General features: G+C 44.9%; 1 protein-coding gene across 18 annotated transcripts in view; it reads right to left on the bottom strand.

Annotated features, from left to right (window-relative positions):
• Positions 1 to 22137, bottom strand: part of ak7b (adenylate kinase 7b) — a 152292-nt gene that overhangs the window by 23667 nt on the left and 106488 nt on the right. For all 18 annotated transcript variants that reach the window (XM_086048970.1, XM_086048968.1, XM_086048972.1 and 15 more), the window contains 4 exons: positions 17713 to 17841; positions 17482 to 17593; positions 16261 to 16389; positions 16079 to 16144 (listed from right to left, as the gene is read on the bottom strand). In XM_086048970.1, the coding sequence (XP_085905096.1) occupies positions 16079 to 16144; positions 16261 to 16389; positions 17482 to 17593; positions 17713 to 17841 (436 nt within the window). The remainder of the gene's footprint in view (positions 1 to 16078; positions 16145 to 16260; positions 16390 to 17481; positions 17594 to 17712; positions 17842 to 22137) is intronic.

Below are 22137 nucleotides of genomic sequence, written 5' to 3'. Positions count from 1 at the left end.
CCCCAGTATAGCTCATGTCCTTGCCCAAGATGGCCGCCTCACTGGGGAGACCTCGGGGTGAGTATCCCCGGTCTAGCTAATGTCCCTGTCCAAGATGGCCGCCTCAATGGGGAGACCTCGGGGTGAGTATCCTCATTCTAGCTAATGTGCCTGCCCAAGATGGCCGCCACACTGGGGAGACCTCAGGGTGAGTATCCCTAGACTAGCTAATGTCCCTGCCCAAGATGGCCACCGCACTGGGGTGAATTCGGGGTGAGCATCCCAAGTCCAGCTAATGTCCCTGCCCAAGATAGCCACCGCACTCGGGAGAACTCGGGGTGAGTATCCCCAGTCTAGCTAATGTCCTTGTCCAAGATGCCCACCGCACTGGGGACACCTCGTGGTGAATATCCCCAGTCAAGCAAATGTCCCTGTCCAAGATGGCCGCCGCACTGGGGACACCTGGGGATGAAAATTCTGTGTGTCCCAATATTTTTGAACAAAATGGCTGCCTATTATGGACACCTGGGAATGACAATTCTCGGTGTCCCAATACTTTTGAAAAAATTGGCCGCTTCATTAGGGACACCTGGGGATGACAATTCTGTGTGTCCCAATACTTTTGAACAACATGGGCGCTTCATTAGGGACACCTGAGGATGGAAATTCTGGGTGTCCCAATACTTTTGAAAAACATGGCAGTTTCATTAGGGACACCTGGGGATGAAAAATCTGGGTGTCCCAATACTTTTGAACAACATGGCCACTTCATTAGGGACACCTGGGGATGAAAAATCTGGGTGTCCCAATACTTTTGATCAATATGGCCGCTTCAATAGGGACACCTGGGGATGAAAAATCGGGGTGTCCCAATACTTTTGAACAACATGGCCGCTTCATTAGGGACAGCCGAGGGTGAAAATTCTGGGTGTCCCAATACTTTTGAACAACATGCCCAAGATGGCCACCGCACTGGGGAGACCTAGTAGTGAGTATCCCCAGTCTAGCTAATGTCCCTGCCCAAGATGGCCGCCGCCTTGGGGAGACCTCGGGGTGAGTATCTCTAATCTACTTAATGTCCTTGCCCAAGACGGACGCCGCACTGGGGAGACCTCAGGGTGAGTATCCCCAGTCTAGCTAATGTCCTTGCCCAAGGTGGCCGCCGCACTTGGAGAGACCTCTGGGTGAGTAGCCCCAGTCCAGCTAATGTCACTGCCCAAGATGGCCGCCGCACTGGGGGGACCTCGGCGTGAGTATCCCCAGTCTAGCTTATGTCCCTGTCCAAGATGGCCGCCGCACTGTGGAGACCTCGGGGTGAGTATCCCCAGTCTAGCTAATGTCCCTGCCCAAGATGGCCGCCACACTGGGGAGACCTCGGGGTGAGCATCCCCAGTCTAGCTAATGTCCCTGTCCAAGATGGCCGCCACACTGGGAAGACCTCGGGGTGAGTATCCCCAGTCCAGCTAATGTCCGTGCCCAAGATGGCCGCCACACGGGAGACCTCGGGGTGAGTATTTCTATCCAGCTAATGTCCCTGCCCAAGATGGCCACCGAACCGGGGAGAACTCGGGGTGAGTATCCCCAGTCTTGCTAATGTCCCTGTCCAAGATGGCCGCCGCACTGGGGACACCTCGGAATGAGTATCCCTAGTCTAGCTAATGTCCGTGTCCAAGATGATCGCCGCACTGGGGAGAACTCGGGGTGAGTATCCTCAGTCCAGCATACTGGTCCAAATCTGTGTGGGTGAACATATTCCAGTCTGTGTTTCTGAACCGGTCCTGAAGCACCTCATCTGCTCCCACTGGCCACACTTTGTCTTCGTAGTGGGTTACACTGAATGAGTGGTGTGTAACGAGGTGTGAAGAACAGGGAGAGATGGTCAGGTTGTCCGATGTGGGGCAGGGGTGTTGCTTTGTATGCGCCAACCAAGTTCACATAAAAATCGTCCAAAATCTTGTCCCCTCTGGTGTTACAGGAGACATATTGGTAGAATCTGGGGAGGACTGTCTCCGGGTTGAAGTGATTAAAATCACCAGCGGCAATAAAAGCAGCCTCGGGGTTGTAGCGATTGTTTAGTATTAAATATTACCACCACGCCCGTTTTGGCGGATGAAAAAGTCCTTGTAATTTAGTCTTAATATTTGAAGGTGCTACATTAAAAATATGTAAGTCCGATTTGCCAGATCAGTGACTGAAACTTTGACTCAAACACACACAATTCACACTAGGTTTCTGTATATGACGATGATTTATTTTCTACAGCTATTGAAATCTAAACGAAACACACTACAATGTTCAGAAGCAGAAATAGAAACGCAATAAAGAATCCTATACTAAGGCAAGTCTAAATAAATGAAGAAAATGAATATCAAAGGTTTAAAAACAAATATCACAGGCTTGTGGGACATTGGGACCGGACGATGTGAGTGTGCGTGTGTTTGCGTGCGCGCGGGTGTGCGTGCGTGTCTAATGAGCAGTGAGCTAGCGTACCAGGCTAAAATCAGCTGATTTCTACAAGCTCTACTTGATTCCCAAGTTAATTATGCACCAATCGTATGGCCCGTAGGAGATTGCAAGCTGCACTCTTGGGTGTTGGTTGTCGTCCCTCAACGGGGAAGGGGAGGAAGCGTTGCTAGAGCCGTGATCGGACCAACAAAAATTTGAATGTCCCCACGTGTGCCGTGGTTTGTCGACGGGTGACTCAAAAGTAACAAAAAAAGAAGCAAATGTTCTGACCCAGGACGGATCAGATGGTGGCTGGTGACAGAGGGGAGTTAGTAAGCTACAAACAAAAGGGTGTTGAAAGTTCACAAGAGTTTCCAAAAAGAGTGAAGTTCAAGACAGCGAGTGTCCTTTTCTTTTCAGGAGAGGGAGCATCTTTTTTTTCCAGGAGAGAGTTTTTCTTTCAGGAGAGAGAGTCCTTTTCCCGAGAGAGAGAGAGAGAGAGAGAGAGAGAGGGGGGGGGGGAGAGGGAGAGGGAGAGGGAGATTCTGCACGGCCTTTTATCAGGGACGTGCGCAAATTTCCTAAATTTGTGAAATAAATATTTTTTAGAGCTTGGCATACGTGAGCAGAAAAGTTAAGATACCTGTTATTGTGTGTGTGTTTTTTTTTTTAACCACTGAACAACAGGTCTGTCACATTCCAGGATTATGGAACACATAATAGATGTGTTTTTTTGTTTTTTTTTCTTGCACTAGTGGTCAGAAATCGAACACAACTACAACTGTAATATAATTCAAACATCATGCATTGGGTGTTGCTATTACTATTCATTCGTTTCTTCACATTGGATTGTTTCATCTACTTATACCTATAGGAACATTGCACAGATTTTTTTGTTTTTTTGTTACTGATTTACATCAAGCAATGCATTCTGACTTGTTTTGCAATCACTGTATTCAACAAAAAACACAAGAATCCCGTTTTTCTCTCAAACTATTACATAATCATCACAAACTATTGTCATGTACACAAAATGACATGATAATACCACAATGTATATACATGATTTTACCCAGTGTAATAAGAGCCTGCCAAGGGTTGGTCATGGCCCCGCCTCCAGGGAAGCGGCTTCAGTCTTCATGATGCCAGAATATGATGACGTGCATTTCCTTTTTAACTGTGATTTTAACTTCTCTGCTGGATACTATATTCGTGTGGATTTAATCGACATTGGATTACAGTACAAAGTGTAATCCAAGTTCGAGAGACTTTTTACTGCAATTTCAACATCCTGGACGAGATAGCAGGACCTGCGTGCATTGTTGTCTGAACTGGCAGCTACCGTAGGCGGCAGTGGATACACTCTGGGTAAAGTGAACAAAAACGGGCGTGCCGAGATGTTCTAACAACAACTTTATTGCACGATTGCGATCCTGGCGAGGAAGGAGTGTGTTGTTATGGACGAGCCGTGCATTTACCTTTTAACTGTGATTTTTAACTTCGCTACTGGATGCTATAATCGTGTGGATTTAATCAACATTGCATTACAGTACAAAGTGTAATCCAAGTTCAAGCGACTTTTTACTGCACTTTCAACATCCCGGATGAGATAGCCGGACCTGCGTGCATTGCCGAGATGTGATAACTACGACAACTGTATTGCGCGCTTCCAACCCTGGTGAGAATAAGTGGTTCAGAAAATGGATGGATTGGTGGATAGCAAACGCTATGACACTGTCGGACTCGTTATTGTCATAATTTATACTTGTTGGAATACAAATGGCCATGGCTCGTTGAAGTGCAGCTATGGTGAGTGATATTTGAATTCATCTATTTTATTTGGTCACATTAAATTGACCATTAACACGTATGTAAATAATATACACTTGTACGAAGTGAGGGCAGATGTGTGGCCCGCTGCTGCTACACACTGACGAAAATGAAATATCTATTATGACGGTGGTCAGCTTCTCTTCCACCAGGCTAAGCGTGTTTTCTTGGGGAAACATTGCAGTTTCCACAGTGGTTTCCAATATATTTTACTCAAATGGTGTTTTTGCGGTTTGCAGTCATCACATTGTTTTTTTTCTTTATACAGTACTTGTGAGTTTGTGTCGTGACTGGTCGTGTCAGTGTGGAATAGCGGACTATCAAGCTGATGGCTATTTATTGCTAGCACGGACTTTGCTAGGCACATTATCAGGCTTTTGCGAAAATAGCAAATACTCAAATAAAGCACAATTTCACGACCGGAGGTGTGTGCACGTGTTCTCCATCTGCTGAATGCAGCCTTTTTTTTTTTTTTTTCTTTTTTTAGATAATAGCAAGTGAAAATAGTATGGTTCGCTGGATAGAGTTAGCTTGTTTAATATGGATTGTAGCGGATATGCCTTCATGTGGACCATACCTCCAGGGCTGGAGACAACATTCAGCTAGGAGATACGCCCAAGTCTGCTCCAGCCTCACTTCAAAACAATTGAATCACCAGGGGACCCCGGCAACTGGATTTGACAAAGACATGCTAGGACTCAAGAAGACACAAACTCCTGATAAGGATCCACTCTTCGTCACCTGGACCCCCTCTACAGACAACGGATGTGGATTTGGACGGCCTTCAAACAGACTTTGTGAAGCTTCCCCCAGCGGGAAGCCAGGAGGTCCCTCTTACGATCAGCAGGGGGCCAGCCCCGATGAACATTGACAGTCCTCGATAAAGACTGACCCACAAGAGGTCAACATGGGAACTGCAGCGTTAATTTTCCTATGTCTTTTGGTCAAACAAAATTACCTTGAAATGAAACATATTCCAATGTATGTGTGTGTATTGTTTACTGTGTGTATCCTGCTAACTTTGCATTGATGAATGTGCTTCTCTATGGTTATAATCATTTTCCTGGTCAGATAACAGTGTAGATATTGGGTTAAACTCATATCTTTGACTCCTAAACTTTAGACGCATTCAGAATGAGATGTTTCCAGCTGAAGTATGACAACTGATGCCAGTTACAAATTACAAAGGTTTCAAAGCAAGGCAATTCAATAGACTCAAATCTAACTTTATTGGCACGAATCGATGCTCACCTGAATCCTAAGCTGGGCGGATGGACATCTCACCCCCTCCCCTTTTTCTTAAGGAGATAAAAAGGCCTGGCCTTTGTCTCACTCTCTCTGCCAAAAAAAACTCTCACCTCTCAGACCAGATCTAACATTTCTCTTTTGACCTTTTTGGCTGCATTTTTGAATGCGCTCGGAAATCACCTGCGGTCGACTTAAAAGAGCTGAGAAGTTGAGTTTCCGAACCTCCGTCACCACACACGTGGCAGACGCGCCGAACTCCGGCCCCCAGGCAGCTACCGCTGAAGCAACACGCCGGTTCTGTCCCATTCGGAACATGAGAACCCAATCAATCTTTTGGTCCCGCTACCAGCAGCCTTCGTCTCCTTTTTATTTTTCCCCTTTTGTTTTTCCATCTGCAAACAAGTGGAGGTCCTTCCCCCCTGCTCATCACATGAGCCGCCGCAAACATAAGTGACCACTTTGTAACTCGCCAAGGCTTTCCAATGGGTGCATACAAAATTGGTAGTGAACGCTAGAAAACTGTGCATTTCATAAAGCCCTCTGACTTGACTCTAGTCGTCCTTATGCTATCTATCAGACATCACATTCTTTCCTTACCTCACACTTAATTTTGCTATTTGTTTTCTTGTTTTTCTTCATTTATTTAGCCTTGCCATATCGTAGTATTTTCTTGTATGTTCCACTAGTTGTAGTTAATAAACATTGTCCATATACAGAAGTCAAGCGTAAATTGTGTGTGTTTGGGTCAAGGTATTAACCACTATTTTATTTCCCTTCACAATTTATGACTGATTTAATGAGGTTTTTCGTCAAATTCCCCTCTAAATAACCTAAAACTTTGACGGGGTGTCCCTAGAGGCGGGCAAGAGTAATGCAGGCCTTGCTCCCGGCCGCTACACACTACTACACTCTTACGAGTGACCCCCGTGTTCGCTACAGGATCGATGAGATGCTTCATTGCAAAACCCCTAAGCCCCGCCATATGTCTCTGTGTTTATGGTGTATCAGTCATTTGCCACCTTGAGGAACTGTTTGCCGCAATTATCAGCCAAGTCCTTGGTTTCTGTTTTGACGACCATCAGTGCAAAATTAGTGTAAGTTCCACTAAAGTGTCCAGTCACCCCAAATAACCGTGGTTGTGAGTTGAAGTCCAGTGATCTGCGGTTATAGCAAATTTGTCCGAATCCCCCACCAAAACATTTAGTTTGCTTTTCTTTTCACCATCATACATCTTGCGGATTTTAGTGATCACTGTACTCCTGCATGGTGGTTTGTATGATGGGTCATTGGACGCTGTTAGCAACACCTCAATGAATCCCTTGTCTTCAACTATGTTGATCGGCCTGCAGTTCATCGTTTTGCAAGAACATTCGTCAGCCTGTCGGTCGCTGACTTGCCTATATGCGGGCTGTTCTCGAGTTTAGTTTGGAGAAGAGTTTTGTAATGGTTCGCTACAGTAGCGTCTTTGTTTCTATCGTTAGCTGTGCCTTTAGTCACGGCTGGTTACTTTGCATTTATGTGGTAAGCCTGAACTGCTTCTTTGGTCAGCAATGTCCTTCTTACAAAGCAGGCATATCTCTCTTCTTTTATCAATAGTGCCGTCAAGGCATTTTTAAATTTACCATTCATCGGACCAACAACTCTCACATGCTCCTCCATGTTCACGTCTTCTCTCTGCTCCTGAACTTGCCCTCCCACATACAATAGGCACCTATCAGGTTATGCAAACGTAATAACAGCCAACCAGTGTCCACTTCAGGGTGCGACACTGACCATTGTTTTTTATACCCCCAACAACTCAAGCACAAGCCCCACACATCTCAACATCATACTGAAACAGTAAAGTTAGAGATTAAAAATTAATGTGATTTAAAAAAATGATGCTTTAACTGTGACTGTAATTAATTGATCGCAACTGATGCACTATTTTGACACCCCTAATTTTAAAGTATGAACTTACATTGTCAGTGTCCTGTTCTCCTCAAAGAATTCTCATCTCTGCGTCTTTACTCAGCTGAGATTTTTTTCTGTGGAAGATCTACTCGAATGTTCATATAGGCACACATGTTGTGCATACAATATTTTTACTCGTTTTGATAAGCTCACCATCTCAGACATCTCTTTCGGTCCTTAATTTGAAGATGTGAAAAGTCAAGGTAATTATGAACAATGTACAGCATTGAAAACATCTTCCTCATTCACCCATATTGCACAGCACACGCACATAAGGGAGGGCTTGCCTATATTCTAGGGAGACATACACACACATGAACAGCTCCTCATCTCATGCAAAGGGGAAACAATTTTTCTGAAGAAATGGAATGAGAAAAAAATGGCCTTTTTATTATGCCAGCCAGACTTTACGGACTAATTGCATGGCAATAGAGCTGGGAACTTTACCCTTTTTTGCCCATCTGGCTGCGACGCTGCACCCTTGACCTGGGTACCCTTACGGCCTCTACCCCCCGCCCTTATTCATAAAAATTACAACCCCCCGCCCCGTTCCGTTCCTGACCTCAAAGCGCGTAAACTGTAAACTTTAATGAGGTCAGCAATATAGTTTGGGGCCAGTCCATTCAAAGCTTTAAAAACAAACAATAAAATCTTAAAATCTATTCGCCAATGCAAAGACGCAAGAATTGGTGTAATATGATCTCGTTTTTTGGCTCCAGTTAAATGGCATGCAGCAGAGTTTTGGGCTAACTGTAAGCGTGAAAGTGCTTTTTGAGAAATTCCATAATAAAGAGCATTACAGTAGTCCAGACGAGATGAAATAAAAGCATGCACAACCCGCTCAAAATGCACAAAAGATAAAAATGGTTTAACTTTAGATAAAAGACGAATATGAAAAAAGCCTGACCGAACGACTGTGTTTATCTGTCTGTGTAATTTAAAATCACTGTCCATATTGACACCAAGGTTTGTGGCAGAGGGCCGAACATAGTCACTTAGGGGGCCCAAGTCCACCAATGGATCAGTTGGGCCAAAGATCACAACCTCAGTTTTGCCCTCATTTAGACATAGGAAGTTTTGGGCCAACCACACCCTGATGTCACTCAGGCAGGCATGTAGGGGTTCCAGGGGGTCTCCAGTTGTTTTGGAAATGGGCAAGTAAATCTGACAGTAATCTGCATAAAAATGGTATGAGATGCTGTGTTTTCTGAAAATTTGACTCAGTGGGAGGAGATAAAGTATAAAAAGAACTGGGCCTAAAACCGAACCCTGAGGGACTCCATAACATAAGGGCGTAGATGCCAAGGAGGAGTCCCCCAGCCCAACAGAGAAGGACTAAGGTATGATCTAAAGCAGTCCTCCTGACCCCTATACAGTCATGCAGGCAATTTGAAAGAATCGCATGGTCAACTGTGTCAAAAGCTGCTGTCAAATCTAAAAGCACTAAAATGGCTGAAGAACCAGAATCAGTTATTAAAAGGAGATGGTTAAAACCCTTTAAAAGTGCAGACTCTGTGCTATGCAAGACTTTAAAACCAGACTGGAACATATCGGAAATACAGTGAGTGTCCAGAAAGAGTTGTAATTGAGACAGAACACACTTTCCCAGCACTTTTGCTATAAAAGGAAGTTTGGAAATTGGCCTGTAATTTGAGATATCCAAAGAATCAAGGCCGGTTCGCTTCAGAAGTGGCTCAATTACAGCATGCTTACAAATCGACGGTACAACTCCAGTGGCAAGACTGCTATTCACAAGATTTAGGCATTAGAGCCAATGCTTGCCCACACATCTTTAAAAAGCCTCGGAGGAATCGGGTCCGTGGGACAAGATGAAGGTTTTAAGTGATTAACTATTTTTGTTAGAAATGGTAATGACACAGCCTCAAAACTGAGAAAACAAAGCTGAGCAAGGGAGATTTATGAAAATATTGACTGTTGGGATTGGCACATTGGCCCTAATGAGAGCAACCTTTTCTCTAAAGAAGGCTAAAAACTTGTCACAGCTTTCCGAGCTGGATTCTAAAAAGTATATTTGGCGGATTTAAAACAGCCCCAATGGTTTTAAACAGAATACGAGGATTATTTTTTTAAAAATTCAACAATGCCTGAAAAGGATTTCACTCTCTCCAGTTTCACCACACGTCCACTGATAGTGTAGTGGTACACACGCCTGAGTTGTGTGCGGGCAGCGTGGGATCAATTCCCGCTCAGTGACAGTGTCTATGTGTGCCCTGCCACTGGCTGGCGACCAGTTCGGGGTGTAGTCTGCCTTTGTCCATTGACGGCTGGGATAGGCTCCAGCAACTCCCCGCGACCCTGTATAGGATAAGCGGTTTGGAAGATGATGACAGTTTCACCACTTTTTGGTAGGATCTCCAGCTGTTACACAAAGTTTGGTAGGACTCCTGCCGACGATCCTTTTTCCATTTCCTCTCAGCTTGCTGCTTCTTGGGCAGCAGGGCCACATGCACCTGGCCTCACGAGTCGTGTCATTGAGCCAAGGTACCAGTTTGGCTCTCGGGCGCATGGGTTTGCGTGGGGCTACTGAGTCCAGAATGCCAGCACATGCAGTAAAAAAAGAACTTGAAACTCTTCTGTGTTCCGCAAATCACTCTCATCCATGTGCGATTGAGCATATGAAATAAAAAGACGGAAGAAAAACACTGCAGTGTCCGGTTTGAGAATGCGAGAATAACGCACCGGGCAATGTGGTTTAACATGATCATTCAAAATGAACTCAAACTCGGACAGTGATCAGAAATGACAGCATCCTGCTCCATCAAATCATCAATAGCCAAATTACAAGAGTACCAAATCCAATGTATGGCCATGTTTATGAGTGGGTCCCGACACATGTTGCACCAAGTTAAAACCATCCAATATATTTTAAAAGTCTGTCACATGGAGTGGAAGGACTGTCGACATGCACATTAAAATCACCTATTAAAACCCGATCATAATCCGTCAACACGGGAACAACAAACTCAGTGAATTCATTGACGAAGACAGTAATATTTCTCTTTTTAGTTGATCTGTAAATCACCACACACAATACAGGATCGTGTTTACCAAGTTCAAAGCAGCTCAGTTCAAATGAACAGGGTGACACTTCTGGCGGAAGCTTATAGCTCATGTTGCTCTCAGGTATTGTGACAATGCCTCCTCCGCGACCCCTGCAGCCAGTGGGTCTGGGCGCACTAATAAAAACACAGTCAGAAGGTAGCAGTTCAGAAAAAGGAGCAAACTCACCGGAGTCAATCCAAGTCTCAGTGAGGAATAGTAAATCCAATGAGCTTGAAGTAAATAAATCCCGAAGAATAAAAGTTTTATTCCTCACTGATTGTGCGTTAAGATGCGCACATTTTAGTGACAACTGGGAATCAGCCACGCACTCGGCTCGGCTCAATGTCCGATGATTCGTGAGGTAAGCACCACCAATCTCGCCGGTCCGGCAAGGGCGCACAACCACCAGATCATCCCTGTTCTCCAACCACGGGCAGCAACCAAGAGGGAGCAACTGGAGCGAGCTTGCGGCGAGCAATAAGGCGATGCAAGCAGTCATGATACTCCCAGGGAATCCTCGCCGGACACTATGTTAGCTCCGGCGAAAGTGCCAACCAGGATTTCAACCTGGTAAGACGGCCGCTTCGCACTCCCCAACGCCTGCGCTTCTTGGGCAGCAGGGCCTTCAGTCGGAGCAGGAAATGTGGGACATCAGCCAGATAAGTTGGGTGCGACTTGTTTGGGTCATCAAAGCGATACTCTGCACATTTTTCCACAAAAGCTTTGATTTTCATTCATTTCTGGCGTTCATACATCAGCAGAGAGCTCGTAGTCCTCATAAAACAAGATAAAAACAATAAACAGACAAACAGAAGTAGAGCTACCAGACACACCGGCGCCATCTTGTCCTGGGTGACATAACACCCATGCAGCTGCCAAACTAGTTTGCTTTGCAGCAGCAATGAGCTGCATGGTGCATCCTCTTCTCTGTGGGAAACTGTATGTCATCGCAACATGTGACATAATGGACCGATCAGAGCAGCAACAATTCCTGATGTGTGCGTGGCATGTGTTGCAGACCTGTCGCCAACAGCACAATGTGTCAGTCATGTGAATCAATGCGGCAGTTGTTTGTGTAAGAAGAGACGTGAGACAGCAGCGTGCGTTCAAGCGTGTCTGTATTTCCTTATTGTCACTGCACGTAACCCGTGCCTCCCACCTGCTACTGGGACATACCATTACAAGGGGGAGGGGCAATACCACAATCCCTATAAGAGCAGTTGTCGCTCGCGCCGACGCGGGAGTAAAAGAAGCCTAAAAAGAAGCCTGTCACCGAGTAGGCTGAGATGAAATTTGGCTACTCAGTCACGTGCATGAGGGCCGATTAGTGGGCAGGACTAAAATCCACTTCCAAAGTTCCAAGCTTAGTCCAGCCCTTTTTTAAAATTTGTCAGCCCCCACCTGCTGCCCCAAAAGTGGGCATCTGGCCGGGCCAGAGGGTCCGACCCGTCCGGCCCCAGGAGGGACTGCCCAGCTCTGCATGGTAATATTGTATAGTAAGTAACTTAATGATTTCAGGTAAACACCTGAAGTGGTCTAAGAAGAGGCCTTATTCTAAGTATTCCCTATTCTGTTGCATAATTTAAAAAAAACAAAGCATGCACATTTGTGTACAAGTGTAGTTCAGCTGTTTCATATGCAAATTTGTAACCCCATGTTCCAGGAGAAAGACCAGTTTAGCATCAACGACTCATGGGTGGCTGCTGCCTCCTTTTTACGAATAAAGATACACGTTTCCTCAATCACCGTCAAGTCGGGACCTGTTTACAATACCCCATAGGTAGTAAGATTATGTTCAGGGGAATTTTTTTTTCATGGGTTACTCACATGAGTACCAGGAGATTGAACTCACTAGTGGTTCAACAGATCAAATAAGTCACGGTTCAGATGGGTCACGGATTTTGAGTCACGGATCGGATTGTGTTTCGGATCAGCAAAAAAAGAGAAAAAAAGATCATTAGAATTTTGACTTCATTTATTTTATAAAACACTTTTGCCCATTTAAAAAAAAAAAAAATCCTCATTCCTAATGGCCATTTAGCATTACGCAATATAAGGCAGGGTACCTTGTTATTCTATACACTGTACCACATATAAAATAAGAATGTTCTTATTTTATATGTGGTACAGTGTAAGAACATTCTTATTTTATATTTGGTACAGGGTATGAAATAACAAAAGTGTTTTTATAAAATAAATGAAGGCAAGGTTTTATTTATTTATTTTTTCATAAATCAAAAAGACCTTGAAGTGCAATTTAAGGCACTTTCCTTTACACATGGACAGCGCATTGCAAAATAATCTCCACTATATTGTAAAAGAAGTTAAAAAAAAACGTAAGCCAAGGAGCTGTTGAACTACCAGCCAGGCACTTGTTGCAAATGATAACAGCTGCTCGCCACTAACGGCGGAAACTTGTGCCGTATCATACAATGACAGCATAATAAACTAGCGGTTTGTTAACGTCCTAAATAAGCGACTGAATATGACTTTGGGATGGTGTTATGTTGATGTAGGTGGCAAGCTGAGACGTCGAAAACGGAAGTCAAGTTAGCTGTTACGCCACCACGGAGATCAACTTCAAAGTAAAAGTCTACTAAGGCTATTGCATTGGCATCAATGGCGTAATGTATTATTTGGTTAGCTTTATTTTGAAGTTAGCCTTTGCGGAGGTGGTGTGTTCGTTGAGTATGTTTGCAAAGCGCTCCCATCTTCGACTTATGTGAGCCATGAGGGTTTTCAACTTTCAACTTAATGTGAACGCGCACAGTTTTTATTCACCAAACATTCTGCAGATCGCGCCCGGCCCAAACCGTGTTGCTTGATCCGTACCGCTCATGGATCAAAGATGATCTGTTGCACCACTGTGTACAGGTACGCAAAGGCGCCTCGTGACTCACATGACATTACGCATCAGTGATTTCTGTTGCCCATGCGTACCAGTTATGTGCACCCCTGATTATGTTGTATTGTGCTAATATGTTTTATTCAAATGTATGTAAGTGGGTAGGGTACTAAACCACAGAAGAGGGAGGGCTTTGTATTTTCCAGAAAAAGGCTTGGAGTTGTACCAAATGCGTGGGTATATTCTCATGTAATGTCCTAGGTAGACCAAATATGGGCAGGGGGAGGGACTGGCTGTATGACATTGTCCTGAACATATCTGGACTTGTTCCTTTGTTGCATCAGACGGGTGGAAGGGTTTCGTCATCAAATGCCCAAATATGGGCAGGGGAGGGACCAGAAACAACAAGGAAGAAGGAAAACTGAAGTCTACCAATGAATTATCCAGCGGACCACCGGATGTCTCTCAAAAAACAGAGAGAGAGGGAACATACATCCCTTTGTTGTGTTCCAAAAATGTTTGTCATTCCAATTAAATTTTCATTTGGAAGGTGAAACCACAGTTTTTCAATGATGAAGAGCCCTGTGATGGACAGGTGACCGGTCCAGCGTGTATCCTTTTGCCCTAAGTCAGCTGCGATCAACTCCAACCCCCGCAACCCTGAGTACAGCACAAAGCACCAGAAAATGACAAAATAAATGTTTCATTAGTTATAATACACGTTAAAAGTTCAAATATAGCAAACAAAAATAAAAAGTATTGAATTATCAACCAACAATTTTTGATAATGATTGTTGAAGGGTGTGTTTGTTTTAATTAATCATGACTTTTGAAGGGCGGCACGGTGTTCGACTGGTTAGCACGTCCGCCTCACAGTTCAGAGGTCGTGGGTTCGATCCCGGCTCCGGCCTCCCTGTGTGGAGTTTGCATGTTCTCCCCGTGCCTGCGTGGGTTTTCTCCGGGCACTCCGGTTTCCTCCCACATTCCAAAAACATGCATGGTAAGTTGATTGGATACTCTAAATTGCCCCTAGGTGTGATTGTGAGTGCGGATGTTTGTCTCTGTGTGCCCTGCGATTGGCTGGCAACCAGTTCAGGGTGTCCCCCGCCTACTGCCCAAAGACAGCTGGGATAGGCTCCAGCACGCCCCGCGACCCTTGTGAGGAGAAGCGGTACAGATAATGGATGGATGGATGACTTTTGAAGTCAATATGATCAACTTTCTACATTTTACAATGAAAAATAGCATATAAATTTTGATTTATTTTGGAAAAAGTCATATTAAATTTAAATTATTAAAACTATTAACAATTAAAACTCATGTAATGTGCTCCCGCCCACTGGTTCTCGCCAGCACCCGAGCAGCTGAGTTCTGCAGTAGTTGTAAGGAGGAAATACTCTTTTTGGGAGGCCAGAAAGCAGGGTGTTACAATAATCTAAACAACATGAAATAAAAGCACCTCCGTGTAGTCTGAGAGAGAAATGGGTGGACTCTGGCAATATTCTTAAGAAGATAAAAAACGCATTAAAAATGTTTAATTTGAGGAATAAAACTGAGCTCAGAGTAAAAAATGACGTCCATGGTCTTTACACATTGTGAGGGTTTAAAATCTAGTAGTTTTGGTAAAAGTTTCTGTCTCTGACCTTCAGGGCCGATAACTAAAACTTTGGTTTTGTCCTGATTGAGCTGTAGGAAATTCTCTGCCATCCATGACTTAATATCTAAAATACAATTTAAAAAGGTATCAATAGGTCCTGTGTCATCAGGAGACCTGGCAATGTACAGCTGTGTGTCATCAGCGTAGCTGTGGAAGCTAATGGCGTGTCTTCTGATGATGACTAAAAAGCATTGGACCTAAAATTGAACCTTGGGGAACCCCACATTTAATTTCATGGATTAGTAAGTATCCATACTTTTGAAGAAACTTCTGTCTCTGCGGTAGGAATAAAACCAGTTAAAAATACTACCAGTGATGCCCACCAGGTTTTTAAGTCTGTTTCATAAAATTTGGTGATCTACTGTATCAAAAGCAGCGCTTTAGGTCCAGTAGCACCAAGACTGTGAGTTTTTTCACGTCTGTAAAAGATCTGACATCATTTAAAATACTTCATAGGGCTGTCTATGTACTATGGTTCATCCTAAAACTAGATTGATATTTCTCTAAAATATTGTTTGTATTTAAAAAAATATTTAATTGGTGAAAAAAATGTTGTTTTAAATCTTACTTAAAAACAGAAAGTTGGATACAGGTCTGTAATTATTAAAAACACATCTTCAACATTATTGAGGTTAGCATGTTTGAGTGGCCCTTTTGGGTTTAACTGATCTAAGGGAACAAACCAATTCATGAAGTGATTCCATTCATTGCGTCACCCAAAAAGATTTGTTGGTTTGAACCGGTAGTTCACAAATGAGACAACAACCCTTGAGCCCCATCAAGCTCTCTGACCCCCACACCCCAAAAAATAAGCAAACTGCTTCATGCACAAAAGCTTGATGACAATTTCCAGTACTCTGGCGTATCAGCGCAACACTTATGTGCACCCTTGTATATGTATATTGGCATCAAAAGTGAAGTCTGAGACTTGGGTTATAGGAAATCATATCAAAATCAAATCCCATATCTTTGTGGAAATAGTATGTTTATGTATGTGTTTATTTATCAATTCTGTACTGTATTTTCCCACTTCAATGACTACTTCTTGGTGGTCAAACCTGGCATTATCTTCTTGTTGTATAAGGAAGTCAAAGACGCTCTTTCGTCTGATTCATGCTCATCAACTAAAAAAAAAGAAATACAGTTACATGGATGAGCATGTGTGTGTGTTTGTGCACATGCACGCACCTTATGAACATTTTACTGTATAATATGTGGTAATAATCTTTGATTTTGTTACCATGGAAAAGATCTCTCGCTTGGTCATATGTCTTTGGAAAACCATCCAGTAGAAAGCCCTGGTTTTTGCAGGGGTTGGACATTAGTTTATCAGTCATCACCTTCACCAACACCTGGTCATCCAAAAAACCTAAACGGCAAAGATAAGTTACAAAATAAACAAGAGGTATGACAACTCTGGGGAGCATATTAGTGCAATACCCAAAAGTTAAAATCAAGATTAAAAAAAATGATTTGACTCGCAGTGGACAAAGCTGCGTCCTGCAAGCAGTTGGGGAATTTGAATGCTGTGCTTTAGGGCACCATATATACAGCTGCCCTTGTCTTTAGCCAGTCATAATCATTGCTTGGCCTATTTGAATGTTGTGCTTTAGGGCACCATATATACTGCTACCCCTGTCTTTAGCCAATCATAATCATTGCTTGGCCTATCAGTAAATCTGGTGCTTGGATGTTTTTTTAATGTGTTCTTTGGCAACACCACAATTTTGTTAGTTAATTGTACTAAAAACATTGCCTGCTTAAGGATTATGATGACAACAGTTTGATCCTGGAATTAATTTATTCAGCTAATACAATTTTATTTTAAATCCATTATAGTGGATGCCTGGAACAGTTCAGACCAAAGGTATCTGAAGTATCTACTTCATCTATTCTATTGCTTGCTCTTTCATTGATAATCACTTCAAACAACAAAGTGTATGTAGGGATTGGAAAAAAATGTTGGTTTCTTAATATTGTATCATGAGGGAGTGCTGCAAGGGCCCATATTGCTTTTGTATAAATTATTAAAGCCCGAGCAAAGAATACTGTGAGGATTTCGCGCTCTTGTTGGGCCTGGTGAAAATTTTGATATTTTGAAGTCGTCATAAACAATGAAATCAAATTGGGTCTCCTGCGCCACCTAGGGTAGATAAATAAAATACAACCCCGTCCCGTTTGACCTTGGTCAACGACAATTGGCAGGCACAATCTTCAAGTCAACCGGTGTCACGGAACAAATTTAACGTAGGAATCTCCGCTATATTGCAATACCCTCCTATGTGGTCAACGACGAGAATTGCTGATGCACTACAGTTGTTTTATGACCATGACGATACAAAATTTCCATATCCTCCAAACACAACAACCCCCCCACCCCCCCCCCCGCACGCATACACACATGCACACGCACGCACACACGCATGCACACACGCAGCAAACAACACGCAAAAGTCTGTACTTCTGTTCTGTTCCATATTGTCCTTTAAAATATTCAGCAGTTCCTGGGCTTCTATTGCTGATGTTGAGTCCTCATTCTCTGTGTCTGAAGGGGTGTTCCTCACCATAAATTCCTGGATAATGAGTAATAGGGATGAAAAGGTCAGTACTACAACATTACAAAATGTGACACTGCCAAATAAATATTATGTATTGTATTTTTATATGTATTTTTCCTTGCAGAGACTCGAACCAGGTGTGAGATGGTCTCAAAAATGGTCTCATTCAGCCTGATGTGATGAAGCTTGTAGTGGTCACATATTTGTTGAGAAATTCTACTTTTCCCAACTGCAGGAGGACCCAGAACACACATACGAATGGGCTGGAAGGAGTACAAAATAGGTAGCTTTAAAATAATTGTTTTAACGTCATTTCGGGTATCAAATGATGTTTAAGTGCTTCATACTATTTGTGGTCCACTTAATTTAATATGGATTTAATTAGGTGCAAACACTGAAACCTCCTGTTTCATTAAAATTAAGCAGGGGTTTATTAAAAGATTGTTTATAATTATTATTTTTAAACAAATACTGACTGGCTTAAAATGTTTTTAAAGGAGACATATGCATAATTAAGTTTGTACACAAATAATCTTGCCTGGAATGCCACTCATCAAGTGTGAAATTTACAGAGTAAGTTTTAAAATGAGGCTGTCAGTATCGTTCACGATAGCTAATTAACATAATAATCACCGGGGCCCCTCCATGAGCCGTCAGCTTTCTGTGGTGGAGGTATTTCTCTGTCCCAATGATCCTAGAGGCTGAGTTGTCAGAGGGTTTATGCCCCTGGCAGGGTCACCCATGGCAAACAGGTCCTAGGTGAGGGTCCAGACAAAGCATGGTTCAAAAGACCCCTTATGATGAGTAATATTTATGGACCTCGTTTTCCCTTGCCCTGGTGCAGGTCACCGGGGCCCCCCGTTGGCGAGCGTCTGGTGGTCAGACCTGGCCGAGCTCAGCCCTGGCCGTGCTCAGCCCTGGCCGAGCTCAGCCTGAAAAGGCTACGTGGGTCCCCCTTCCCATGGGCTCACCACCTGTGGGAGGGGCCCAAGGGTTCGGATGCCCTGTGAGCTGGGCGGCGGTAAAAGGCAGGGACCTTGGCGGTCCAATCACTAGCTACAGAAGTTGGCTCTTGGGATATTGAATGTCACCTCCCAGTCAGGGAAGGAGCCCGAGCCGGTGTGTGAAGCTGAGAAGTTCCCATGAGATATTGTCGGGCTCACCTCCACTCACAGCTTGGGCTCTGGTACCAGTCCTCGCGAGAGGGGTTGGACACTCTTCCACTCTGGAGTTGCCCAAGGTGAGAGGCACTGAGCAGATGTGGGCATACTTATTGCCCCCGGCCGGCTTGGCGCCTGTATATTGAACTTAACTCCGGTGCACAAAAGGGTAGCCTCCCTCTGCCTTTGGGTGGGGGGACGGGTCCTGACTGTTGTTTGTGCTTATGTACCAAACAGCAGTGCAGAATACCCTTTTTGGAGTCCTTGGAGGGTGTGCTGCAGAGGGATGCTTTCAAGCTGAAGGAGTCCTATCGGGCCTTTTGGCCTGCAGGACTCCGGAGGCAGCTGACAGATACCAGCTGGCCAAGCGGGATGCAGCTTTGGTGGCTGTTGAGGCAAAAACCTGGGCGTTGGAGGAGTTCGGTGAGGCAATGGAAATAACTTCCGGATGGCTTCGATGAAATTCTGGTCCAACTTCCGGCGTCTCATGAGAGGAAAGCAGTGCACCATTTTGTGTAGTGGAGATGGGGTCAGCTGACTGTGACTCGGGACGTTGTGGGTCGATGGAGGGAATACTTCGAAGACCTCCTCAATTCCACAGACACGCCTTCCACTGAGGAAGCAGAGCTTGGAAGCTCTGAGATGGGCTCTCCTATATATGGGGTTGAAGTAACTGAGGTAGTTAAAAAGCTCCTCGGTGGCAAAGCCCCGGGGGCTGATGAGATCCGCCTGGAGTTACTCAAAGCTCTGGATGTTGTGGGACCTTTTTAAGAATAAGAATAAGAATAAGAATAAGAATGCCTTTATTGATCCCACAGTGGGGAAATTTTCATTGTTACAGTAGCAAAGATATAGGTCACACAGGGGCGGCGGCATAATGTGGCCATTAATGTATAACATTGACGGCAAACATTTAGAATCAAGAAGGGGGCCCCCACCACCCGGTCCGGAGGGTGAGTTTTAATTACAGAGGAATCACACTCCTCAGCCTCCCTGGTAAGGTCAATTAAGGGGTGTGGAGAGGAGGGTCCGTCTGGAGGTCGGATCTCAGAAACAGGAGGGGCAATGTGGTTTTTGTCCCAACTGTGCAACAGTGGACCAGCTCTACAGTCTCAGCAGGGTCCTCGAGGGTGCCTGGGTGTTTGCCCAACCAGTCTACATGTGTTTTGTGGACTTGGAGAAGGTGTTCAACCATGTCCCTCGGGGAGTTCTGTGCGGGGTGCTTCAGGGATATGGGGTGCCGAGCCCCCTGATACGGGCTGTTCAGTCCCTGTACCACCGATGTCAGAGTTTGGTCCGCATTGCCAGCACGAAGTCGGACTTGTTTCCAGTGAGGGTTGGACTCCGCCAAGGCTGCTCTTTGTCACAGATTCTGTTAATAACTTTTCTGGACAGAATTTCTAGGCGCAGCCGAGGTGTTGAGGGGGTCTGGTTTGGAGGTGTCAGTATTGGATCTCTGCCTTTTGCAGATGATGTGGTACTGTTGGCTTCTTCAAGCCTTGATCTCCAACTCTCGCTGGAGCGGTTCGCAGCCGAGTGTGAAGCGGTTGGGATGAAAATCTGCACCGCTAAATCTGAGACCATGCTCCTCAGTCGGAAAAGGGTGGAGTTGTGGATGAAATTCTGCCCCAAGTGGAGGAGTTCAAGTATCCTGGGGTCTTGTTTACGAGTGAGGGTAGGATTGAACGGGAGAGCAACAGGGGGATCGGTGCAGCATCTGCTGTGATGTGGACTCTGATCGCTCTGTCATGAAGAAGGAGCTGAGCTGAAAGGCAAAGCTCTTGATTTACCGGTCGAGAGCTGGAAGATGTGGCTGGGGAGAGGGAAGTCTGGGCTGCTGCCTCCGCGACCCGACCTCGGATAAGCGGCAGATGATGGATGAATGGATGGATCATGCCAATGGGGCAGTGGCCACAGTCAGGCCACAGCGGAGGCATCCACAGTACCACTCCCCCCCCACCCCCCCCCCCCACACACACACACAAACATCATGAAAACGTGTCGCGGATCAGATGACTGCCCATGTTTGAAGAGGCATTGTGCTGAGATAGAGGAAGCATAAACTTCAAGTAAATCTTCTATTTTACCCCGGAATCTCCACTCCTGTCAATGACAGGTTTTGGGGGCATGTCCGCCGCCGCCGATACGGGATGAATATGCATGTTGAAGGTGCATCTGCTTCTGATTAAACAGCCTTCCCTCCTCCAAACCCCAGGTCGACAGATTATTTTTCACAGACATCAAAACCAGCTTTTTGCCCTGGGCATTTTTGTGTGGGTTAGAGACACTAAAAAGCACCAGCATGTCAAGTCAAAACTTATGCAGGGGTGAAGTGTTAGAACATACCCATGTTTGCTAACAGTGTTCCAGCATTAGCTCCTGATAACCAGCACATCTTCGGCAATATCAAGAGACAAACCGCTACAATAATTGACAAGGCTTATTCAACGACTTGGTGGTGAACATCCATCCATCCATTCCCTTCCACTTATCTGAGGTTGTCGTGTGGACAGAAGCTTAAGCAGGGAAACTCAGACTTTCCCCTCCCCAACTACATCGACCAGGGGATGTGGTAACAGGGGATGTGTCTACCAGGGCTCCTCCAAGGGGATCCAGAGGTGTTCCCAAGCCATCTTGGAGACATAATCTCTCCAGCGTGTCCTTAGTCGTACTCTGGGCCTCCTCCCAAAGGGACATGCCAGGAACACCTCACCAGGGAGGTGTCCAGTTGGCATCCTGACGAGATGCCCAAGCGGAGAAACAGCGGCTCGACCTGAGCCCCTCCCGGATGACCAACCTTCTCACCTTATCTCTAAGGGAGATCTCAAACACCCAGCGGAGGAAATTCATTTCTGCAGCTTGTATCGGGGATCTTATTCTTTTGGTGATGACCCACGGCTCATGACCATAGGTGAGGGTAAGAGCATACTGTAGATCAAGAGTTTCACTTTCTTGCCAGGCTCCCTCTTCACCACGATGGACCAATAGAGAGTCCGCATCACTGCAGATCTCTCTGTCGATCTTCCGCTCCATACTCGCCTCACTCACTGAAAAAGACCCCAAGATACTTGAACTCCTCCACTGAGGGCAGGATCTCATCCCTGACCTGGATAGGGCACTCCACCCTTTTCAGACTGAGGACTATGCTCTCAGATTTGGAGGTGCTGATATTCATCCCCACCGCTTCATCCCCACCACTTCACACTCTTTTGCGAACCGCTACAGTGAGAGTTGAAGATCACGGCTTGAGGAAGTCAACAGTACCACATCATCTGCAAAAAGCAGAGGTATCGGACATGATTTTTCTAAGGTTCTTAGATAAGATTTCCCTCTTGCCTCCAGATGACAGAGATGGTTGTCTTTGCGATGGCATGAATAGTCAGTATTTGACAGACTTTT

Source organism: Filicampus tigris, chromosome 13 (assembly GCF_054856515.1).
Source record: "Filicampus tigris isolate MCC_2025a chromosome 13, RoL_Ftig_1.0, whole genome shotgun sequence".
NCBI lineage: Eukaryota > Metazoa > Chordata > Actinopteri > Syngnathiformes > Syngnathidae > Filicampus > Filicampus tigris.
This window is presented reverse-complemented; position numbering and strand designations above follow the sequence as displayed.